We start from the raw sequence: 20,039 nt of genomic DNA on the forward strand, positions 1-20,039 counted from the left end.
CTTTGTAAGTTAAAGAAGGTTCATGAAGGATATCTATAATAAAAATTTCAAGCCTCAGTAGTCTCTTTTATTTTAGAAAATAGTGAATATTGAAATTTTCGTTTTGACAAATTTTGCCCCAGTCTCCCCTACATTGTCGATTATCGATTCGTATAGGTTAACCAAGACAACTAACCACTCCTCAGCTTAATGACCTCTACACATTGGGAGCAATTTTTATCAAAAATTGCTTTTTTGAAGGAAATTCCCTGCAGAGTTGTAGGGGGAAACGTCAAATTTCTGTCAAAAACGCAATTTTTGACGAAAATTGCTCCCAATGTGTAGACGCCTTAACACTAGAAATTATTTCCCTTTGCATTAAAAATTATTTTATTTCAGTATCTCATATTGCTTAAGCAAAAACTTTCTTTTGCAAAGGTTGGCGATTTTGCAATAAATTTTCCAGTTAATGTTGCTAAAATTAAACGAATTCAACCTACAACCGAGACTTTTCGTAAAATGCGAACAGAAGAAAAATGATTTGTATTTATGGTGAAGCATTTTAAAAAATGAAAGTGAAAAATATTAATGCGTAATAACCATTGTGGAATTTGATAAGAATTTCAATGAACTCCAATGTGATTCCAGTGAATGAATTTCAAAATTTATAGCCTGATGACTTGCAATTGGCTAGTGTTGTAAGAATGTGGAAATATTTCATGAAACTTTGATCCCGCGCCAGTCATCACATCAATCAGACAGATTTGTAATTACCTTAATGACATGTTGAAAATTGGCATAAAATTCACGTGGAAATTGCTGAATTTCATGCAAATTGAAAACATATTTCTGAATCTTTCCACCCTTTTTACTCTCTCGTCATCTTCCCACCCCCTCCCCTGGGCGGCTGAGATGGAAAGGTGATTTATGTGGTGAAGATAAACATTTGAAAATGAAGGGAAGAGGTGAATGAATGCAAAAGAAAAACACCAATTTGCTTCTTTTGATTTCTGTCCGAAGCAGACATACACAAAATAAAACATTGGAAGTTGAAGAGGAAAAAAAAACGAGGCACTTGAGGTGAAATGAAACCTGCTTCATGGAGATCTTGTGAGATGGAACAACTTATGAACTTCTTGGGCAACTTTCTTTTAACACCCCGCGGCAATATCGCTAAATTGTGAGTGTGCAAAATGCTACGGCAAGTTATCGCGATTATTCTGCAATCATGAAGAAAACTGACCACTTGACTCATTTTACTTCTTTTGCACTTTGCAAATGTAATTTTTGTGGAAAAGTTGATATTATGGGGTCATTCAATAAAATTGCCAAAATTTTGCGCAACTAAATTTTTAAATAAAAAAATTGTAAATGCAAGAATTGAATTGCATTTCTAACTTTGGAACTGAAGAAGGTAAAATTAAAAAAAAGTCTTATCACGATTTTTTAATTTCTACGCGAAGCATTTTATATCCTAATGCTTTAAAAATGCTATTCTTTGATTTGAATGAAAAATAATTTTATTTTAGGGTTATTTAATTAATTTTTAGATTTTCAAATTTTTCAAATACAATATTTTAATAAATCAAAATATTACTTTTTTTTTTTTTGAAAAAAAAAGAATGAACATTAGATGAAAATGCGTCTGAATAATGAAAAATAGTAAAAATAATGAAAAAAAAGTAATTTTATCATGATAAAAAAACTGAAAACAGAACAAATAAATAAGGAAACCAAATTGTTACTGTTTATTTCTTCAATCAGTTGGGGATTCTTCGTAATTAAAGATCAATAGAGATACTCTGGGAAAAAGGAAAATAAATAAATTTTTGAATTAGAATCGATATAAATCCAATTTTTCTGGATAATTGAAAACTGTCAGGATGTCCAAATCAAGTTTTTTTTGAATTCCTATCAATTCCTGGACCTAAGATATTTTTGATTAAAAAATCCTATATTGATTTGGTAGATATATTACGGTACGGATAGAAATACATATTTATTAAGTTCTACCTATAAAAGCGCTTTGAATTTGCATTAAATAAATTAGATGTAAAAAAGCAAAATTTGTGAAATTTTAGCTAACAAAAAATATCATCCTACAAAATACATACAAAATATAGATACAAAATGTTACAAGAGTTATTAAAATGATTTATCTGAAATTCTTTACAATCTCAGTGTTACACTAATTTTTTCGTTGGGAGTTCCTTACGAAACTTAATAAAAAACTAAAATTCGAACAAGAGCATTTCAAAGTTTTCATAAAAAAAGCTCTCACGGAATGCAGGAAATTTTAAGGCAAGATTAGAATAGAGGAAGAGTCATCAAGGTTTAATTCGGAATAGTAAATCTTTAATTTTGACACTACATAGTAATAAACTCAAATTTTTAAGGGTTCTTTATCTATGAATTAATTTCTTTTACATTTTAGTAGAGCACAAAATTTTACAAAATACATGTTTACAAACTCTTGTAAGTTTCCTGTTAATGGTGCCTGAATTTTAAATATATGTTTTGTACAATTCTTAATTATTTATAAGGGAAGGCTTTCAGGTTTCGCACATACACTGGCTTCGAACAGTTCTTATTTTTCCCATAATCTTTTAATGAACCTGACTAAAGCTTCTCAGGAAGTGTGTGACTTAATATTAGCATCTAATTTGTATTGCTATAGGTCCTATAGGTCAATTTTATTACAGGAATATAGGAAAAACATACATATGCGTTTCCTCTTTAAATTTCACTCCGCATCCTTCTGTAATCAATGCTTATATACACAGTAAAAAATCGTGTAAAAAAAATAACGTGTAATTTCCAAATTACCACTTAAAAAATTGTAAATTTTAATTTTTACCACTATAAAAATGGTAAATTTTGTGTAAAAAATAATTTGTGTATAAATTTTCAGCGTGTAATTCAAAAATGTAATTTTACCATTATTCAAGTGGAATTGTGTCACTAAAAAAGTGGTAAATATTCCACTGCGTGTAAAATTTAGTGCGTGTAATCGAAAACGTGTAAATTCGCCACTACAGTTTGACAGCTGCAGGAAGCATCCACTTCGGTGAGTATTTCCCTTTGTTTTTCGAGCTTTACGCCCTAATTTTGTTTAAAAACGACCAAATCTCTTAAGTAAAAAGTAAAATGCATCTCCTCAGTGCGGGTTTTCAAGTGTTATTGCGCAAAATAGTGAAAAAATCCAGTGTGAAATGCTTGGTTGCGGGGCGTCATTTTACTCACAAGTTTTTTGTCTAAAAGGGCAGTTTTTGGCCACTGGTGGCCCCACAAGTAGCCCCCCAGGCTGATCATCAATCCTACAGTGATGATCACCCTTAAAAATACGGTGAAAAAACTGCATTTATTTCAATAGGTTTTGAACGTGTTCCAAACTTGTCAAAATTCCATGTATTGTTCCCGGAACAGACGATTTCTCTCGGTGTTCTGTCCTGTAGTGCGCTCCTGTGGTTTTAGTGAGTTCAAAATTGATCCCTCAGTGATCCCCGCATGTTCAACGTTCAACTAATTTATCTTAAGCTAATTTTTTCATTATGGAATTTCTCCAGTCGCACTTCTGCCATTCCGGGAACTATTTCCCTACAGAGAATCTCTGATTATCAAGGGTTCGCGTCATTCCCATTTTTATACAATTTGGTTTATTTTCTATTCACAGAGGAAAACATTACGGGGATGGACAACAAGACGGGATAAAAGTCAAGAGGCTGACGGAATGACAGGAAGACGGAATTCAGCAATTTGTAAGGACGTGAAGGAGGAATAGCTGGTGGAGCAGTGAAGGAAGATAGCAGCACCCTTAAGGTTTCAGTTGTTTTCTTATTTTTTCGTGAGTATATGTTCATGATCGTGTTAATATCGCTCCCGGAACAGCAAATTTTTTATTTCAATATCTCATAAAAAATTGTCTTTTTTTTACAGATTCGCTCATAATCATCAACAAAAAAGTCATCCCTAGTACTCTGGACATCATCTGTTGGAAATAGAAAAAATTATGGAGCAAGAAAAAGAGCGGGAAAATAACAATTTATATTTTGTGAAAAGATTTGATATAAATAAAATTACACGTTTGAAATTACAAGTTTTTGTATTTTACACTCACCACTTTACACAGAATTCTAGATTACATTCTGCATATTACACGCAAGAGATTACACGCGGGAAATTACACGTTTCAAAAATTACACGTTTTTCAAAATTACCACTAAAATAGTGATGCAGAAAATTACCCACTATTTTAGTTGTAATATTTTTTTACTGTGTAGCCAACGAAGAAACATTTCCGTCGTTTGGTTTTGGAGGCTAGTTATCAACGCTGAGACAGCGGCGGACGCATGGTACGGGGGGTTATGCGAAATTGAATAAATTTTATTATTATATTATTATTATGAAATGTTCGAAGCTTGAGCATCTGTGAAGCTTGAAAGCCTTCATTTATCCGATTTTGACTCGTTTATAGTAACTTTTATACAATTAATTCCAAGAGTAGTGAAAAATCAAATTATTCCGGGAAAGAAATCCTTATGTATATACCGGTCTGATCATAGCAAATGTAAAGTCTAACCCTGCATATGCAGCAGTTATCGCCCTAAAATTATTTCTCGACCTCTTGAAGCATACGGAGAAGATGATATGTGTATTGACGGTGCAAATGAGTGGAACTCGCGGAATTTTATTCTAATTGATGTCACACACGATGAAAAATTGGCGGAATACAGAAAGAAACTTTCACTGTGAATTTGTATGAGTGATGTTATTGATGATCTTGAGGAGACTCACCGGAGCCAATGGATTTTTCACCAGTACTGGCCTTTTATCGCGGCTCTCCCCCAAGAAGATGAAATATTATTTACTGGTAAATCCTCAAGTTTGGTGGGCTTTTTCGGAGTGAGAAAGAGGAAAGAGATGTTTATAGTCGATGGAACATCAACATAGCAATTTTCCCCATCAGCAATTTGTGAACTATACACACAGTTTTAATAAATCTCTGTTACTTCCTCGTTGCGTGTGCATCTATTGAATTTTCGCTAAATTATTAATGGCTTGAGATTTTTATCACATAAATATCTAAGACCTAAGCGATTACATGTTACTGTTAGTTATATTGCATTGGATTTTCAAGTGCTTACAAATCACAGGTTGAATGGCGTGAAGTGTGAGAGGAAGTATTTCCACGGAGGAGAAAGAACACACACCGGGTAAATATGCTGAAGTTCTTTCTTTTTCTCCACCGATTTCTCAACTTTAGTCTTATGTTTTCATCTTTCTCCTCTACTTGCTTACTGAGCTCATCTGTAGCACCTTTGGAGTCCAAAGCGAGGAAAAGAGAACCTTGGCCTTAGAAACGGATTCCGGCGTGTCCGTTAAAAGTTTTGTACAATATATTCAAATCACCCAACAACATAATTTCCCACCGTTATCTATGTTGGATATATGCTATTCCTCACTGTCGTTTATTACGGAGTCTACCCTGATGCTGATACCTGACCCCCCAAAGAATGACCAGAGTGACTAATTTGCTCAACAGAGCTTGTTAAATGTTATTAGGTAATACGAGCAAAAAGACTTCAAAAATTGCAACTGCTGAATGAATGAGAGATGCAAGAAAAAAAAGACTTCGCCGTATTAATTGGATAAAAGAGCCGGTGTAGGGAGTATAAAAAAATACTCACAATATGTCTATTGGACTATGTGTAAAGTGATTTTAATTGGAATTTGTATAAAAAAGTGAAATTCGCACTAGAAGTCTTTTGTAAGCGTCATTAGCCCGACTAACGTAGTGTAGTTCTCATTAGATCTGTTAATCTCTTATTTCAGTGTTCATTCGTTATCAATAGATTTTACAAGTAAAACAGAAATAATAATAAAATCCAATCGATTGTCCGCTATTTTCTTGTGTTTTTTTGTTAAAAAAAAACATGTATTTCCCATTTATCAAATATTTTGATTATCCATCTGACTGGTCTTAAGGTAGCCTTCTCGTGCTGGAACGTTTTTTTTTAATCTATTGTACCACATATTAATTGTATCAGAGTAAAATTATTTTGGTTGATTATTCAGCTATAATTCTATAAAAAAAGTTTGGTACTAAAGTCACAATCAATCAACTTGAAGAATTTACGCTAAAATAGACCAATTAATACAAATGGTAAATCGAGCAATTTTTATACGACAATTCAATTAAATACTGTACAAAAACTATTAACTATCGTGCTGTACTGTATTATTTTATAAAATAATTTCAATATTGCTCAACCAAAGGTTAATCTCAGAAGCATTGTTAATACATATTTATAAAAAAGTATTAATAAAACAATTTTTTTAAGTTTGTATCAAAACCCGTACTCCAAAAACATTGGAGTACGGGTTCTATGTTCCATGCTGTATCAAATTAAATAAACTTTTTTAAGTATAGGTTTACTTGTCGAGGAATAGAGGAACCTGGGGCGGTAGTAAACATGGGGTAGATATAAGCACTGCAATTTTTTAAACTAGATATTAGATATCTATATGAATTCATACACTAAGAAAGAAAAGGGGGTACAATTACCTTTTTTCCTCATAATTTTAACACTTTTTAGGTGTAAAATTAACATTTTTTAATGTTAATTTTACACCTTTGTAAGGGTGAAATTAACATGGAAAAATGTAACTTTAACGTCTAATACACCTTGAAAGCATAATATTTACACCGACTTCGGATCTATGCTGCAGGGTAAAATAAATATTTCCGGAATGTTATTTTAACTATTTTGGATTTCTCTCAGTGTAGGTACTATAGGAATCCTTGTCTACTGAAGAAATGTTCGACTAAATAGTGTAAATTGACATTAAAAAAATCAGTATTTCTACCTCCTGTTTACTATTGATCTCCTACGTAGAATTTGATAAAAATAATGTTAAAAATTTGATAGCTGATGCAACAGTACATACGCAACAGTTTGTACGTTTTAAATTGTAGATATAACATCGTGCCATGTTCGGTCGGGTATCTCCTCAATTGCATCTAACTAATTATTACTATCCATGAATGTTACTGTAAAAACGTTGATATTTGCAAAAATATCCATCTCTAACGCACAATCAATTAATCAAACGCTATTCACATAAAAAAGTGTGTATTGGAGGAATTTCACTTTTAAAAAATGAACCGTGGTGAAACATTTTGAGGTGGAAAAGATCGAGAGCGAGAGACTATCGTGGAAGATAATTAATGGGTAACTAGCCAGGTTCAATGTTATAGTATAACTTGAATTTGCTGTTAGACACTTGCAATTAAAATATGGTACATCTATCTACATGGAAATTCACGATCTGGTTTCTCAAGAAGACACTCAGCACGTTCATAATGCTTTTTTTCTCCTTTTTCGCTGATTTATAAATTATATGCATATATTTTTAAAATTTACAAAATACTCATCGACACATCGTGTTCGACGTGAAAGATGCAAACTACCTGATGTATAAAATGCGATAAATGTACATAACCCAGTTCTGATCACATTCAAGTGATAGTGGTCCACATTTTAAAATTAAAACACATTCGCAGTCACTCAACTAGTTTTCACGGCATCTCACATCTTTTTCTCTTCACACATTCAACAAGACTCTCAGAGTCGAAAAAAATCAATCAATTTTGATTTCCTTTCAACTTTCTATATGTCGGAGTACTTCTTTTAGCTTCTATCAACAATTCATTTTCATCAGGCACGACTCACACGGCGCACTCTACCAGTGACTAATTGACAAATTGAGAGGATTAATTAGTAAGAGAGAAAAAATTAAAAGTTAAATTTTAAAGATCACCATAAACGTTGTTTTATTGAAAATTTGATCAATTATGGTTAAGGTTTTTTTTTAAAATTTTTTTTTAAATATTTCAGAGACAAAATTCCTATCAAAGATTTATATTTGCTTTAGCTCTGTTTCTCTATTCTTCAAAAACTTCAAATTGAGGCGGCTCGTTTGTAAGATTTCCAAAATGAAATCAACAAAATATTTCCAAAGAAAGTGAAAGAGAATAGAAACACACTGAGAGAAGAAAAGTTGATACAATTAGCCAATCATTTTTTCAACAGTCAAAAGAAATAAATCTTTGTGTTATAATCTTTTTACACAAAAGGGCGTGATCTTTAGTTGTCTCGTCAATAATAGACTGGTACTTTTACCGTCCTGAATTACAATCCAAACGTGTTAAAATTGTTTATATAGGGGCAAGTGAGGCAGTTTGAGCATCTCGATTTCTTTAACATCAAAAGATACATCGTATAGTAAGGTAAAGTGCCCTCGCTCGACCGGTTCTTCGTTTCGACCGGTAGATTTATTTTTTCAATTTATTTATATTTGCTATAATATTTTGCGTGTGATCTAACATTAATAGGTCAATCATTACATGAATAATAGAAATCAGTGATAAATTCATAGAAATTGACGAAATTGACGAAATTGACCATCAAACATTCAAAAATTGACCCACCGGTCGAGTCGTGGAACCCGGTAGAGTGAGGGTACTTTACTTTATATTTTTAAAATTTGACTCAAATAAAATACAGTAGAGTCTTCTAAATTCGAACGCTAGGGTTTTTTTTGACATTTCTCACCTCCCAAATTAGAATGATTTTTTCAAAACTAATGAAATTTATGTGAGGTTAAATTGTACTTTGAATCAAATTCCCGTACTTTTTCACAAGTCTTAGTGGTAACACACTTCCTTTTCATTTTATACGATCATAATGTATATAAACATTCAGGAAGAAGCACATAAATATGATTTTAATTCATACAGAATACGAATTTTTTTAACAAAACCCCACAATTGACATTTTGAATCCAAACGTCCGTCGTTCGAATTTGAGAGATTCAGATTTAAGAGACTACTGTAATCTAAATTAATTGTTTAATTTACTTAATTTCAGGCAACACTATAACGATCGTATCGGCGATAAACCAAATGTTGTACTGTGTCTTCATTTAAGTCTATTACAGACAATATTGATACAGTATTTATAAACTTACTAAGAAGAATTTTGAGAAATTAATTTAATAAAACCTATTTTGAAATATTGGAATTGAAATTAAAATACTTCGTATAGTATAGTAAAAAATACTGTTTTTTTCAATGTGTTGACTGGCATTTCTTTTGTGTTTACTTTGTAACCACAATTTGTGTAAACATCTCTTCAATTTTTATCCGAACACTGGAATCAACGCATTATGCCCAACGCACAATAACTTTTGTTTAGTAAACATGTTTTCGACATTTCAATGAGTGAGAGTGAGATCTTGATCTAGTCATCTCGCTCATTCTCGTGGGAAATTTTGAAGACATGCTTACAAACAAAAGGTATTGTGCGCTGGTCATTATATTAGCAATTTTAATCGTAAAAAATAAGTTAAAAATATGTCAATATCTCTGTGTAAATAATCCTCCTTAATTTGCTTAAAGTTTAATAAAATGTTTGGTTTTCCATCATCCGTTGCGAACGATGATCTGTTTCATTTTCATAACATAGGATACCACTTTTTCCGAGGTCTGCTAAATTTAAGTATACAAATTGAATAATAAAATTTGTTAAAAAAAAATATTATTAAACTTAAATATTAAATTATAAATCACATGTGGGTATGTGGTATAATACTTCAGGTGTAAGTTCAAAAACTTGTCCGTAACAATCCCGCATTTCCCTATGCCAAACTTTTAATTAAAATGAAATTCGTTATTCATTTATCAAACGATTACTTTTAGTGATCGTAACCTGAGCTCATAGAAAGGAAACTCAACTAAAGGAACTAATGTTCCATTTAAATTTTTCACATTTTCCAAAAATTATTTAAAAGTGTTTATTGTGCTTATTTTAATTACGAAACTCTATAGTGAATTCCTCAATTAAATCTACTTAATGGTTCAGAGATCACGATTTAATATTTCGTCCGTTTTTTTACATTTCGAAGAATAAGAGTTTGAAATTGAGAAAGTTGGGTGAAAAAAGTCATCAATGTGCAGTAATAAAATCACGAGGATTGGATTATGATGAAATTTTTCGAAGAAATGCGCTAAATGGTTATATTCATTGTGCACCTATTAATGTTCAGACTCACCAAAGTGGAGATGTTGTTAATTAAATATTTGTTCTCTCGCAAATGGCAGTTTCTCCACTTCACTCCTATGTGTTTAATGCTTTTTTTTGACTCCCAAAAGGGGGAGGTAGAAGATAATTTACTTTAGTGAGATGATTTTTCATTTGAATTGCCTAATAGAATTAGCTTTTGGATGAACACAAAGGCGTCTGATGGACAAAAAAAAGCCGGCTTTTCATGCATTCAATCTTAATTTTGTGGAATCTCACGACCGTATGTTCTTCCCTTTGACGGTTGCTCCTTTAGCAACAAAGGTCCATATGATGAGGTTTTTGATTTACCTAATTAATTTCATAATCACTAAAAGAGGATTTCTGCGTTGGCGAAAATCAATGAGGCTTTTGGCTGAAGTGATCATCACTTTCATTTCCTCAATCGTCTGGCTTTTGTGGATGTCATGCCCGAATTGTCATTTGCAAATGAAGCTCCATTTTTGGAACACCGATATTACACAATATCACGGTTGTCCAATTTTGGCCTCACCTCTCTGACCTCAAGCAGCTATTTGGCAAAATGTGGACCTCATGATAATGAGGTTGAAATGAATATCAAAATCTAAAATCGTGCTCCTGACATTTTAGTGCAAACACAAGTGTATCTGGATTAGCTCTAAATTCTTTAATAATTACAGCTAATGGGATCCTTCAATTCAGTAAGCCACTACCGATCGAGCTCAAATTCACAGAGTAGGTGTTTTGAATATCCCTAATTCCAAAATAAACCAACCACTGAGAGTAATCCGAAAAGGTTAAAATTACATTCCGGAAATGTTTATTTTACCCTGAAGTATTGATCCGAAAACGGTGTAAATAATACCCTTTTTAGGTGTATTATGGGTTAAAGTTACCCTTTTTTCATCTTGATTTTACCCTTAAAAGGTGTAAAATTAACATTAAAAAATGTTGATATATTTTTACACCCAAAATGTGTTAAAGTTATGACGAAAAAAAGTTAATCGCAGCCTCTTTTTTTTCTCAGTGGCGGATAAATTGGGGTCTGAGCACATATTGGCGTTAATCTCCTAATTACTATGCAAATATATAGATTGTGTGATATTTCAAAATGATGTTACACTAAAGTTCTCAAATGATGGTAATTTTTTAACAAGTTAGAGGTACACTTGATACCTTTCCAAATTGTATCTAATTTTGAAAATCCATCAGAGCGATTTGAAGATATGAAAATATTATTATTTTTTTAATAAAAATTCCCTTGTCGCTTTTTTTAGTCAATTTTCTGTGTGACCAGACGTACTCATCTTCAGTTTGGAAAGATGTTTTGAATCAGAACCGGCAATTGGTTTAGTAAAATTCAGTAGCACTGGTTTTAGCACTGATTTTTTCAATTTAAACTAAAGATCAACGAAAGAATCAGAGTTCCTATAAGTTAAACCAAGTCTATCACTAGCTTTTCGTTGCGTCAAATAAGTGTTAATTGATTAGCATATCACCCTGCTCTTTTCTCACATCATCCACCTCATCATACAACTCCTTGGAAGATGGCTTTCACACTCAACAAGTACACCGCAGAATGGTGGAAGATGATGAATAATTTCAATATTTAATTTTAATATTTGCTTTACCTTTTTTCGAGTATGTTTAGTCGTGCAAAGTCTTTTCACTTGACGCACAAACCCACCAAACACTCTTGTCATTGCATCTCAAATAATTACTCTTTTCTCTCTCTCTCTTTCATCACTATATTTGTAATATACAATTTCATATTTATATAATACATTTTACATAGTTTTCCTCATCTCTCTAACACTATTTTATAACTTCAACCAGTCCATTTTTGTCTTTTTTTATACACCATCTTCGTCGCTTTTCGTTAATTAACGTACAATTAATATTACTAATATGTATGTTGAAATTATAATTTTGTTTAGAGAATGTCCCCAATTTCATTTCGATCAAAAAAAAAAAATGTATAACACTAGCATCTCACATGCAATAGGCATCCTCCTTACACAACTTGAACTGTGGCAAATGCACTAAAGGTGACTTTCTTGGGGAATTCAGGACCCGCAGATGAGTTTCCCCTGGTTTTGATCACAGGCTTCAAGGGAGCTCGTGGCTTCGATGACATTAATCCTGCCGATGCTGCGAACTCACGCAATTTTTGCGACAATCCAGATGATTTATTTGTTGAATGTGTTACTTGTGGCAACGATGATGGCGTTATATACCTATTGGAGATACAAAAGAACATACCATTAAGTTCTTATTCGCACAAGTGTGAGGGCATAAAATTCCTGGAAATCTGCATAAAAGAGTCAAGTTCAAATAAAAGATTGTTTTTCAGACACTCATACAGTAAGTACTTAAACTTCTCCAATGGCGTGGAAAAGTTTTTGCTCTTAATGACACTGAAAAGATTACCGAAAAACGAAAGCAATTATTTGGCACATTCCAACAAAAATAATTAGGTGTATGTTGAAACCATATAATGTGCTTGGGGTCAGGGAAAATGAAAGTGGTCGATATAGCAGAAGAATAAAACATTATCGTATTTGGCTCTTCCTATATATTTCATCAACAAAAGGTCATTTCATGTAGAATTTCTCAAAGTCAATTATTTACAAATTAAACCTGATTAAAATGTTCAAAAACATGAAACAAAGTAATTATTTGTAAAATAATTTTAAAATCGTTTTGATTGATTGCCATTGATTGCGTAATTTGGTAAAAAGTTGCCATTTTACTATCATGATCAGGGTAAACAATTACCATTTAGAGATAATGGTGTTACGGTAATTATCGTATTTTAATAGTGTGGACTTTACATCTCATGAAAGGACTTAGCCTTTTGCATGTGAGATTTACGGCCTCTAAAAACCTGCAGGAAAGTCAACAGGTGGCTTAGCTCAATGTTATAAGTAAAATAATGATTAGGTCTTCTGTTGGATGTTTTGCTCTAAATCATTTCTTCATTTATCTTCAGGTTGATAAAGATTTTTGAGCATGCAAATTAATTACTTGCTTTACAGGCATGGACTTATCAGGTTATAATCAGAACCTTATGGCTCAGGCACACCTTTCAGACCAGAAAAATTTCAAGAAGTCAATATTCACATCCCTTTCTTAAAAGCTTTGCATATGTCTGTCTATCCTACTCTGTTGTACTTTTCTTCTTCTTTTGAACATCACACCAAATTAAATTTACTTCAGTCCAATTTCGAGTCCGAAAGAGTGAGACAGATTTGCATAAATCTTTTGAAGGTATGCGAATTTTGATTTCATGAAATTTGACCGATCTAAAAGGCGTGCTGAAGCCATTAGCGTTAAACGAAATTAGATGCATAAATCAAATTAATTCAGACACTACGGTTTTAACTCATTAGTTATTTGCAGAATTTTTTAGACCCTTATGTACTGGACACACTTACGACTTAAACCGAGAGACGGCTCAACATAATTCGAATCAAAATATTGATTAGACTACATTCCCATCAGTTTCTTATTTTCCAGTAAGCCGTCTCTATGCTTAAGCCGTACATCCATGTAGGGCATTAGAATGCCTATGTTAGAATTTTTCCGCATTTGGAAAATACTACAAAAAGAGCAAATATAGCATTTTAAAACATTTTTGATCCTTAAATGAGGGATTTATATTTAACCTATTGTAATACCTCTGGTATTATCATTAAAGCTTTTACTTTGTAAGAAATAAGTAATTTTTTAACATTAATTAATTTCACTTATAGGATAACGAACGTGTGGTATTTCGGGACACTTTTTAGCACTTTCAAATTTCAAACAGCCTAATGACTTCTCAATTTTTTTTTCTTTGTTGATACAGATATTTATGTTCCTTATTCTATCCAGAATAAGGTTCTTACCGAAAACTGTTAAAAAATGCATATTTTTTTTAATTCAAAATAACAAAAAATGTAAAGAAGTAAGAATGATGCATTTCAGGACAATTGGGTATTACGGGACAGACAAAAGCCACTATTAAGCAAAGAAATGTCACTGAGCCTGACTATTTACGTTTAAGTAGAAGGTCTAAACTTCACTCTTTCATAAAAAAAAATTGTTTAAATTTCACTTCTAAAGTGGGTTAAATCGAAAAAAACTCAGCACCGTTTGTGTTGACATCTGCAAAATTGACCACACTGAAGGTTTTGTAAAAAGTGGAATGTGATACTCACAATTCACGCGTATTTCACACTTTAAATTAAATAAAATTTCAGAAGTTTTCTGTTTGTCTGATACGTAAAGAAAAGAGCTTAAAATTTCATATAGAACTTAAAAATAATAAGAAAACAAATATTTAGAGGATTTTTGATGTGTCTAGAAATACCCATATTATGTCCCGAAAAGCACTTTGTTCAGAAATACCACACGTTACCCTATAGAATTTGTTGTAAAAATTATCAGTGTAATCAGTGAAGCTTTTAGATAAAATAAATATTTTTGGTAATTTTAGATTTTTTTTTTGCAAAAAACTGGATTAACTGATTTAACTGAAAATGCCACGAATATTATTAACTATTTTTGAACATTTTTAAATAACATTTTCTGTTCATTTCTAAATTTATCAAGTTTCATTTTTCCTAACCAAGTGTACCAAAATATAGATAAATCTTCTATACAGTTTTTTTATAATATAGAGAAAGCTTCAAGAAAAATAAATAAAAGTATTTAGGGACAAATTTAAAAGTTACAAGTACCCGGCGCTGAAATCTTCTATAGACTTCCATTACGAAATCACATCATATTTTTTTCAATATTTAAATGCTTAAAAGTTCTCAAGATCATATTTAAAATTCGAGAACACTTTTGGATAATCCATTTTAGCTTTGTTATAAGTAGGGGAGACTGGGGCACATGTAACCATTTTCGATAGATGCGAATTTGAGGTGATTTTCCAAGGACACCGTAATTTTTCGGAAAGCCTTTCCTAGCTCATGTTTTACCCTTGGGTATAGGCAATACATCGAAGGTAATGCGGATGCTGGAAAACAATTGAGTTTTCTATAAAAATAAAATTTGTGTCACCGTGCATTTATCTCTTTTCAAAAAATACCTGGGGTAGAAGTAAACACTTTCTGGGGAGGATGTAAACACCCTTTTTTCCACCCTTGAAATTAACTTTGCACCACTTTCGATTATTTTAATTACTTAAGAGATAAATAAAGACTGCATATTTTTCAAAAAATCACGACACTTTTTACAAAGAATAATTAAAATAGCAAAAAACTAAAAGCATGCATATCAAAGACATTTTTGAATGGAGTTTCCCCATATTTTGACATCATATGACTTTTTATTGAACACAGCACCACCAATTTTTTTCGTAATCTATGAATTGTAGATATTTAGCATGAAGGTAAATTTCCCGCTCTTTTACCTACTCATTTTGTGAAATTGAAATTGCCTGTTTACATCTACCCCAAATGCTGTTTTCTGACCAATTATTAATTCTTTTGAAATAATGAGAATCTCAATTTCTCTAGTAAATGCATAAATATAATCCTAAAAGATGTAGGAAAGAACTGGTATTGCTACATTTCGATTATTTTACACAGTTTTTAATTTCCAGGTGGAAATCCAAATGACCAAAATAATCGAAATATCAACATTTTCAGGAAAAATGATTTTTATTTTTAAAGTATTAGGATTTTATTGACCAATTCATCTGTGGACATACATCCCCATGGTATATATGAATGCTTATGGGTTTTATCCTTTGGAGTCTTAAAATTAATGAAAAAAATCACAGTGTTTACAACTACCCCAGTTTACTACTGCTGTTACGGTTGCGTTTTTCAATTTAAAAAAATATATTTAAATTTCATCTCCTATAATTTTATAGGATTGAATCGGAGAGTGGGAGAAGCAGGGAATTGCTGGAGATGTAGGGAGTCGTGGTCTGTCCGTCAGTCTGTCCACATCAAGTGTAGTTTTGTTGTTCGTGTTAAGTGTGTTAATAGTTCGAGTGCGCGTTTGTGGTGTTGTGTGTCTGTATTTTCAGACAAAAGTTATTGAAAATAAGGACATTAAGGACTCAGGAGGTGGAAGAACCCCAAATATAAAATTTATTGTGACCCTGGTGGTAACAATTGGCGCCCAACAAAATGTGCTCCATCTCCACGTGCAAATTTTTCTTTTATTTTAGCACCACACGTTAACCCGTGTAAATCTATTAACACACTTTCGTTTAGTTCCGTGTATATTTCCTTGGTATCTGCCTTTAATCAAGTATCCAGTAAAATATTCTTCAATTTTTTTTTAACAAGATATTTTTCTTTATCATATTATTTTTTTTTCAAGATTTTTTTCAGATTTATTTCTAATGAGGGTATTTAGTAAATGATTTGACGTGAATATCGCTTGATACATGTGTTTCTAAAATAAATAATTCGTGAAATTCTTTAAAATTGTTCAACATTATATCATTTCAGTTCAGTGCATCAAATCAATAGGGGGAAATTTTTGCTCATCTTGTTCAATTTTAGAGTCACAAGATCATAAAATGATAACGGAAGAAGTGAAAGAGTGATGGAGATTTTGGGTACTGGTTTGTCTGGTGATATAATTCCCCTAGTAGGGATTAATTTTTTAGACAACATTTCTCGTGCATCTTCTCTTTCCATTCTTTCACACTTTATACAAAATAATATGATCGTTGAGCACTTATTTATTCTACAGGAGAAATCAAATAATTTTATAATTATTCCATCTTTCTAATTAAAGAAGTGTATTTCGGCCAAATTTTTGATAATTTTTATAAGGCAAATACCAACGGAATGTTCGTAGCGGATATTTTTTTTAAGTTGTTTATTTTTTTTCACTTTAAAATTATATTTTTTCATGGTTTTTGCGACTTGTTTATATATTGGGTAGTCATTCCCATTCATAGGGTAACCATTCCCATTTACAAGGTAACCATTCCTAAAATTAAAATACGGTCTTGATAATTTTTTTTTCTTGTTTTTTTTCGATTTATCGGTGGGTGTCTGTATCTCCAGTGATATTGCTTCTTCTTATTTCCTTTAGTATAATTTTTTCTGATTTTAAAAATAAGCTCAGTATTTTTTTCTCGGGATATTGAATTCAGCTAGAATAATATTATAATATTATATATTTAGTAAATTCTTTCGTCAATATATTTTTATTCTATATATATTTTCTGATTTGATGAAGCAGGACATTAGGACATTGCTCCTTTTCTGCAGCTGTGGGTATTCCTTCAATGCGTTCATCTAAACGGATGGTATTGAGATACAGTTTTCTGAAGATTTGCTGATCTTAAGCTAGGATCTTTTTAAGAAATTTTTTTCCCCTCCTCTCTATTAACTGGCCGTTTTATATTATTTTTGACAATAGTTGTAGATTAGTATTAGTCGGTCTGGTTATCTCTTTTGGAGGTATGAAGATATTCTTTTTTTTTCATGTCCTGCTCTATTATTCGGCAGTTTGACGAAAATTATGGAAGATCCCACATAAAATTAAATCAGGAGTTTTTCATCTTGATTTATCATATCTCGAGCTGACTTCTATATCTTCTCTTTCTGTAATACTTAGGGCAGTTCTGGTCCGCATAAATTGGAGGGATTTAAAATACCCGATCTGGAGTTGTCAAGAAGTCACTATCTTATAGTGTTCTTGGAAGCGTCTAGGGTCCTGGGTTCTTTTTCCCTCTTCAAGGGTTTTCTTCCCATAATATTGTAAATAATGTAAACCAAGGGGCTTCTAGATAGCTGTAAGAGCGTGGATTCCCGCGTGTTTATGTTTATTGTCCCGCGATCAGTTACTGTTCGGTATAAAGTTAGAGGGAGATCGAAGTTTTTGTTTTTCTAACACATTTTCTTTAATTTCCGTCAATAATAAATATATGTATTTTTTTCTCGATTACTATTTCGATATTTAACTTTAAATAGAGAGAGCGGGTAAAGAAATTTTCTTTTTTTTCTTTATTTTTTTTCTTTTCTTCAAGTAAGGGGAGTATGTTACGGTTGCGTTTTTCAATTTAAAAAAATATATTTAAATTTCATCTCCTATAATTTTATAGGATTGAATCGGAGAGTGGGAGAAGCAGGGAATTGCTGGAGATGTAGGGAGTCGTGGTCTGTCCGTCAGTCTGTCCACATCAAGTGTAGTTTTGTTGTTCGTGTTAAGTGTGTTAATAGTTCGAGTGCGCGTTTGTGGTGTTGTGTGTCTGTATTTTCAGACAAAAGTTATTGAAAATAAGGACATTAAGGACTCAGGAGGTGGAAGAACCCCAAATATAAAATTTATTGTGACCCTGGTGGTAACACTGCCCCAGTTCCCCCTAATTCTTTTAAAATTACATCTAAAATTGAAACTATTATTTTCTGGATTATAATGATAATCCTTTCATAAATTTAAATTTCGAGCGATTTTTTCAGAATGGGGATTTTGACTTTCCCTGCATCGAAATCTTTAGGTTGTCGCGATTTTACAATAAAACTGCAGATTCTTTTTAAGAAATGAAATTGTCAAATCTATTACAAGCATTGAAGAAAAGACTTGTTTCATTTTAGAGATATATTTAGTTTCTTATTTGGGTCTATTAATTGAACAAAAGATTTTATTATTCTACTTAGCCAGTGTAAGAGTAAAATAAACCATCAAGGGTGTTAACTGGACTAGAAAATTGTTTGGCTCAAATAATCATTCAACTTGGAGAAACATGGAAATTTGCCTAAGGTTTTCATTCGCTTTTTTGCCCATATTTAATTAATTGATAATTCATCTGGGCAATTAGAGTAAATGTACAAAAGAAAATTAACAATAGTTACAATCAGATTTTGGGGAAAACCTATTAAAAGAAAAGAAAAGAAAATTGCACTGCAAGTATTAAAAATTTTACGTGCAAATGACGGAAGCTTTCACTCTCACCTATCCTCGTGTTATTGCTGCAAAAATTATTTTTATAATTACCATATTTCATTTTATCCAGTAAGGTATGTGGAAGTAAAGAGGTAATAAATTTTTTGACAATTTGTAATTAAATTAACTGCGTGTCTCGAGGGGCATGCCGTAATGACCGTATCGAAGTTGATTAATGTCCAACATACTATGACACGATGTGCGCAGTGAATAATAAAAGTAAAAGCTCATCTCTAATTTGTTGTTCATTCCACGTGAAGACAAGAATTTTTACATGCTTTGAAATGTCTTTTTTGTGTCTTAATTATTTTCACAACAACCAACTGCACATCGTTCTTGGTACATTTGAATGATCAAGACTTTTGTAAATTCGTAACGGCTGTATTCTTGTTGGTACACCTCATATATGAAAACCCTTGGACTTCCCATAAGAGACGATCCACAAGGCAAGAAAAAAAGTCATCGAAGACAAGAGACCGGGAGGATTATTATTTATGGATTTATGAAGTATCTGGCAATTATTGTACTAGATCATAAGATGGTGAGACGATTCTTAAGATTTGTCATGGTTGAAATTTTAATTATTCCTGAGAGGTGTATAATTGTTGGTGTGAGAGCACCTTCTCCTGCAGTGATTTATTTATGAGTCTCCACCATCTGTGGTCGCAATAGTAATAACAAGGCTCTTGATGCACGTCGAAATATCACCTCAAGAGTGTCTGCCTAACGTATTAACTATATAATTTAGCACTCATCGAGATAATAACCATTAGATGATGGGTTTTGACTTAGCCTGAGATTTTCCTTAGCATTAGCGAAAGTTCCATCAGAAGCTTAATTGATTTTTGAAATTACAAGAAAAGTGTCTTGCAAATAATTTGTCAAGAAGTTGCAATTTGAAAGTAAAATGTGACAGATATATAATGTAGTTCTTCGATGTGCGCTCATGAGGTAAATTTATTAAATTTTCTTAATTAGTAAACAGGTTTTAGATGCTTTGTTGAGACTTTTCACAGAAGCAATAAAATTTCAAGTTGCTAAAAGATA

General features: G+C 32.0%; 1 protein-coding gene across 1 annotated transcript in view; it reads right to left on the reverse strand.

Moving 5' to 3' along the window:
* Positions 1–11,803: 11,803 nt before the first annotated feature.
* Positions 11,804–20,039, reverse strand: part of LOC129809509 (uncharacterized) — a 44,454-nt gene continuing 36,218 nt past the window's right edge. Inside the window, exon 2 of the mRNA XM_055859363.1 lies at positions 11,804–12,319. Within this exon, the coding sequence (XP_055715338.1) occupies positions 12,097–12,319 (223 nt within the window). The 3' untranslated portion in view covers positions 11,804–12,096. The remainder of the gene's footprint in view (positions 12,320–20,039) is intronic.

Source organism: Phlebotomus papatasi, chromosome 1, assembly GCF_024763615.1.
Source record: "Phlebotomus papatasi isolate M1 chromosome 1, Ppap_2.1, whole genome shotgun sequence".
In the NCBI taxonomy this organism is placed as follows: domain Eukaryota; kingdom Metazoa; phylum Arthropoda; class Insecta; order Diptera; family Psychodidae; genus Phlebotomus; species Phlebotomus papatasi.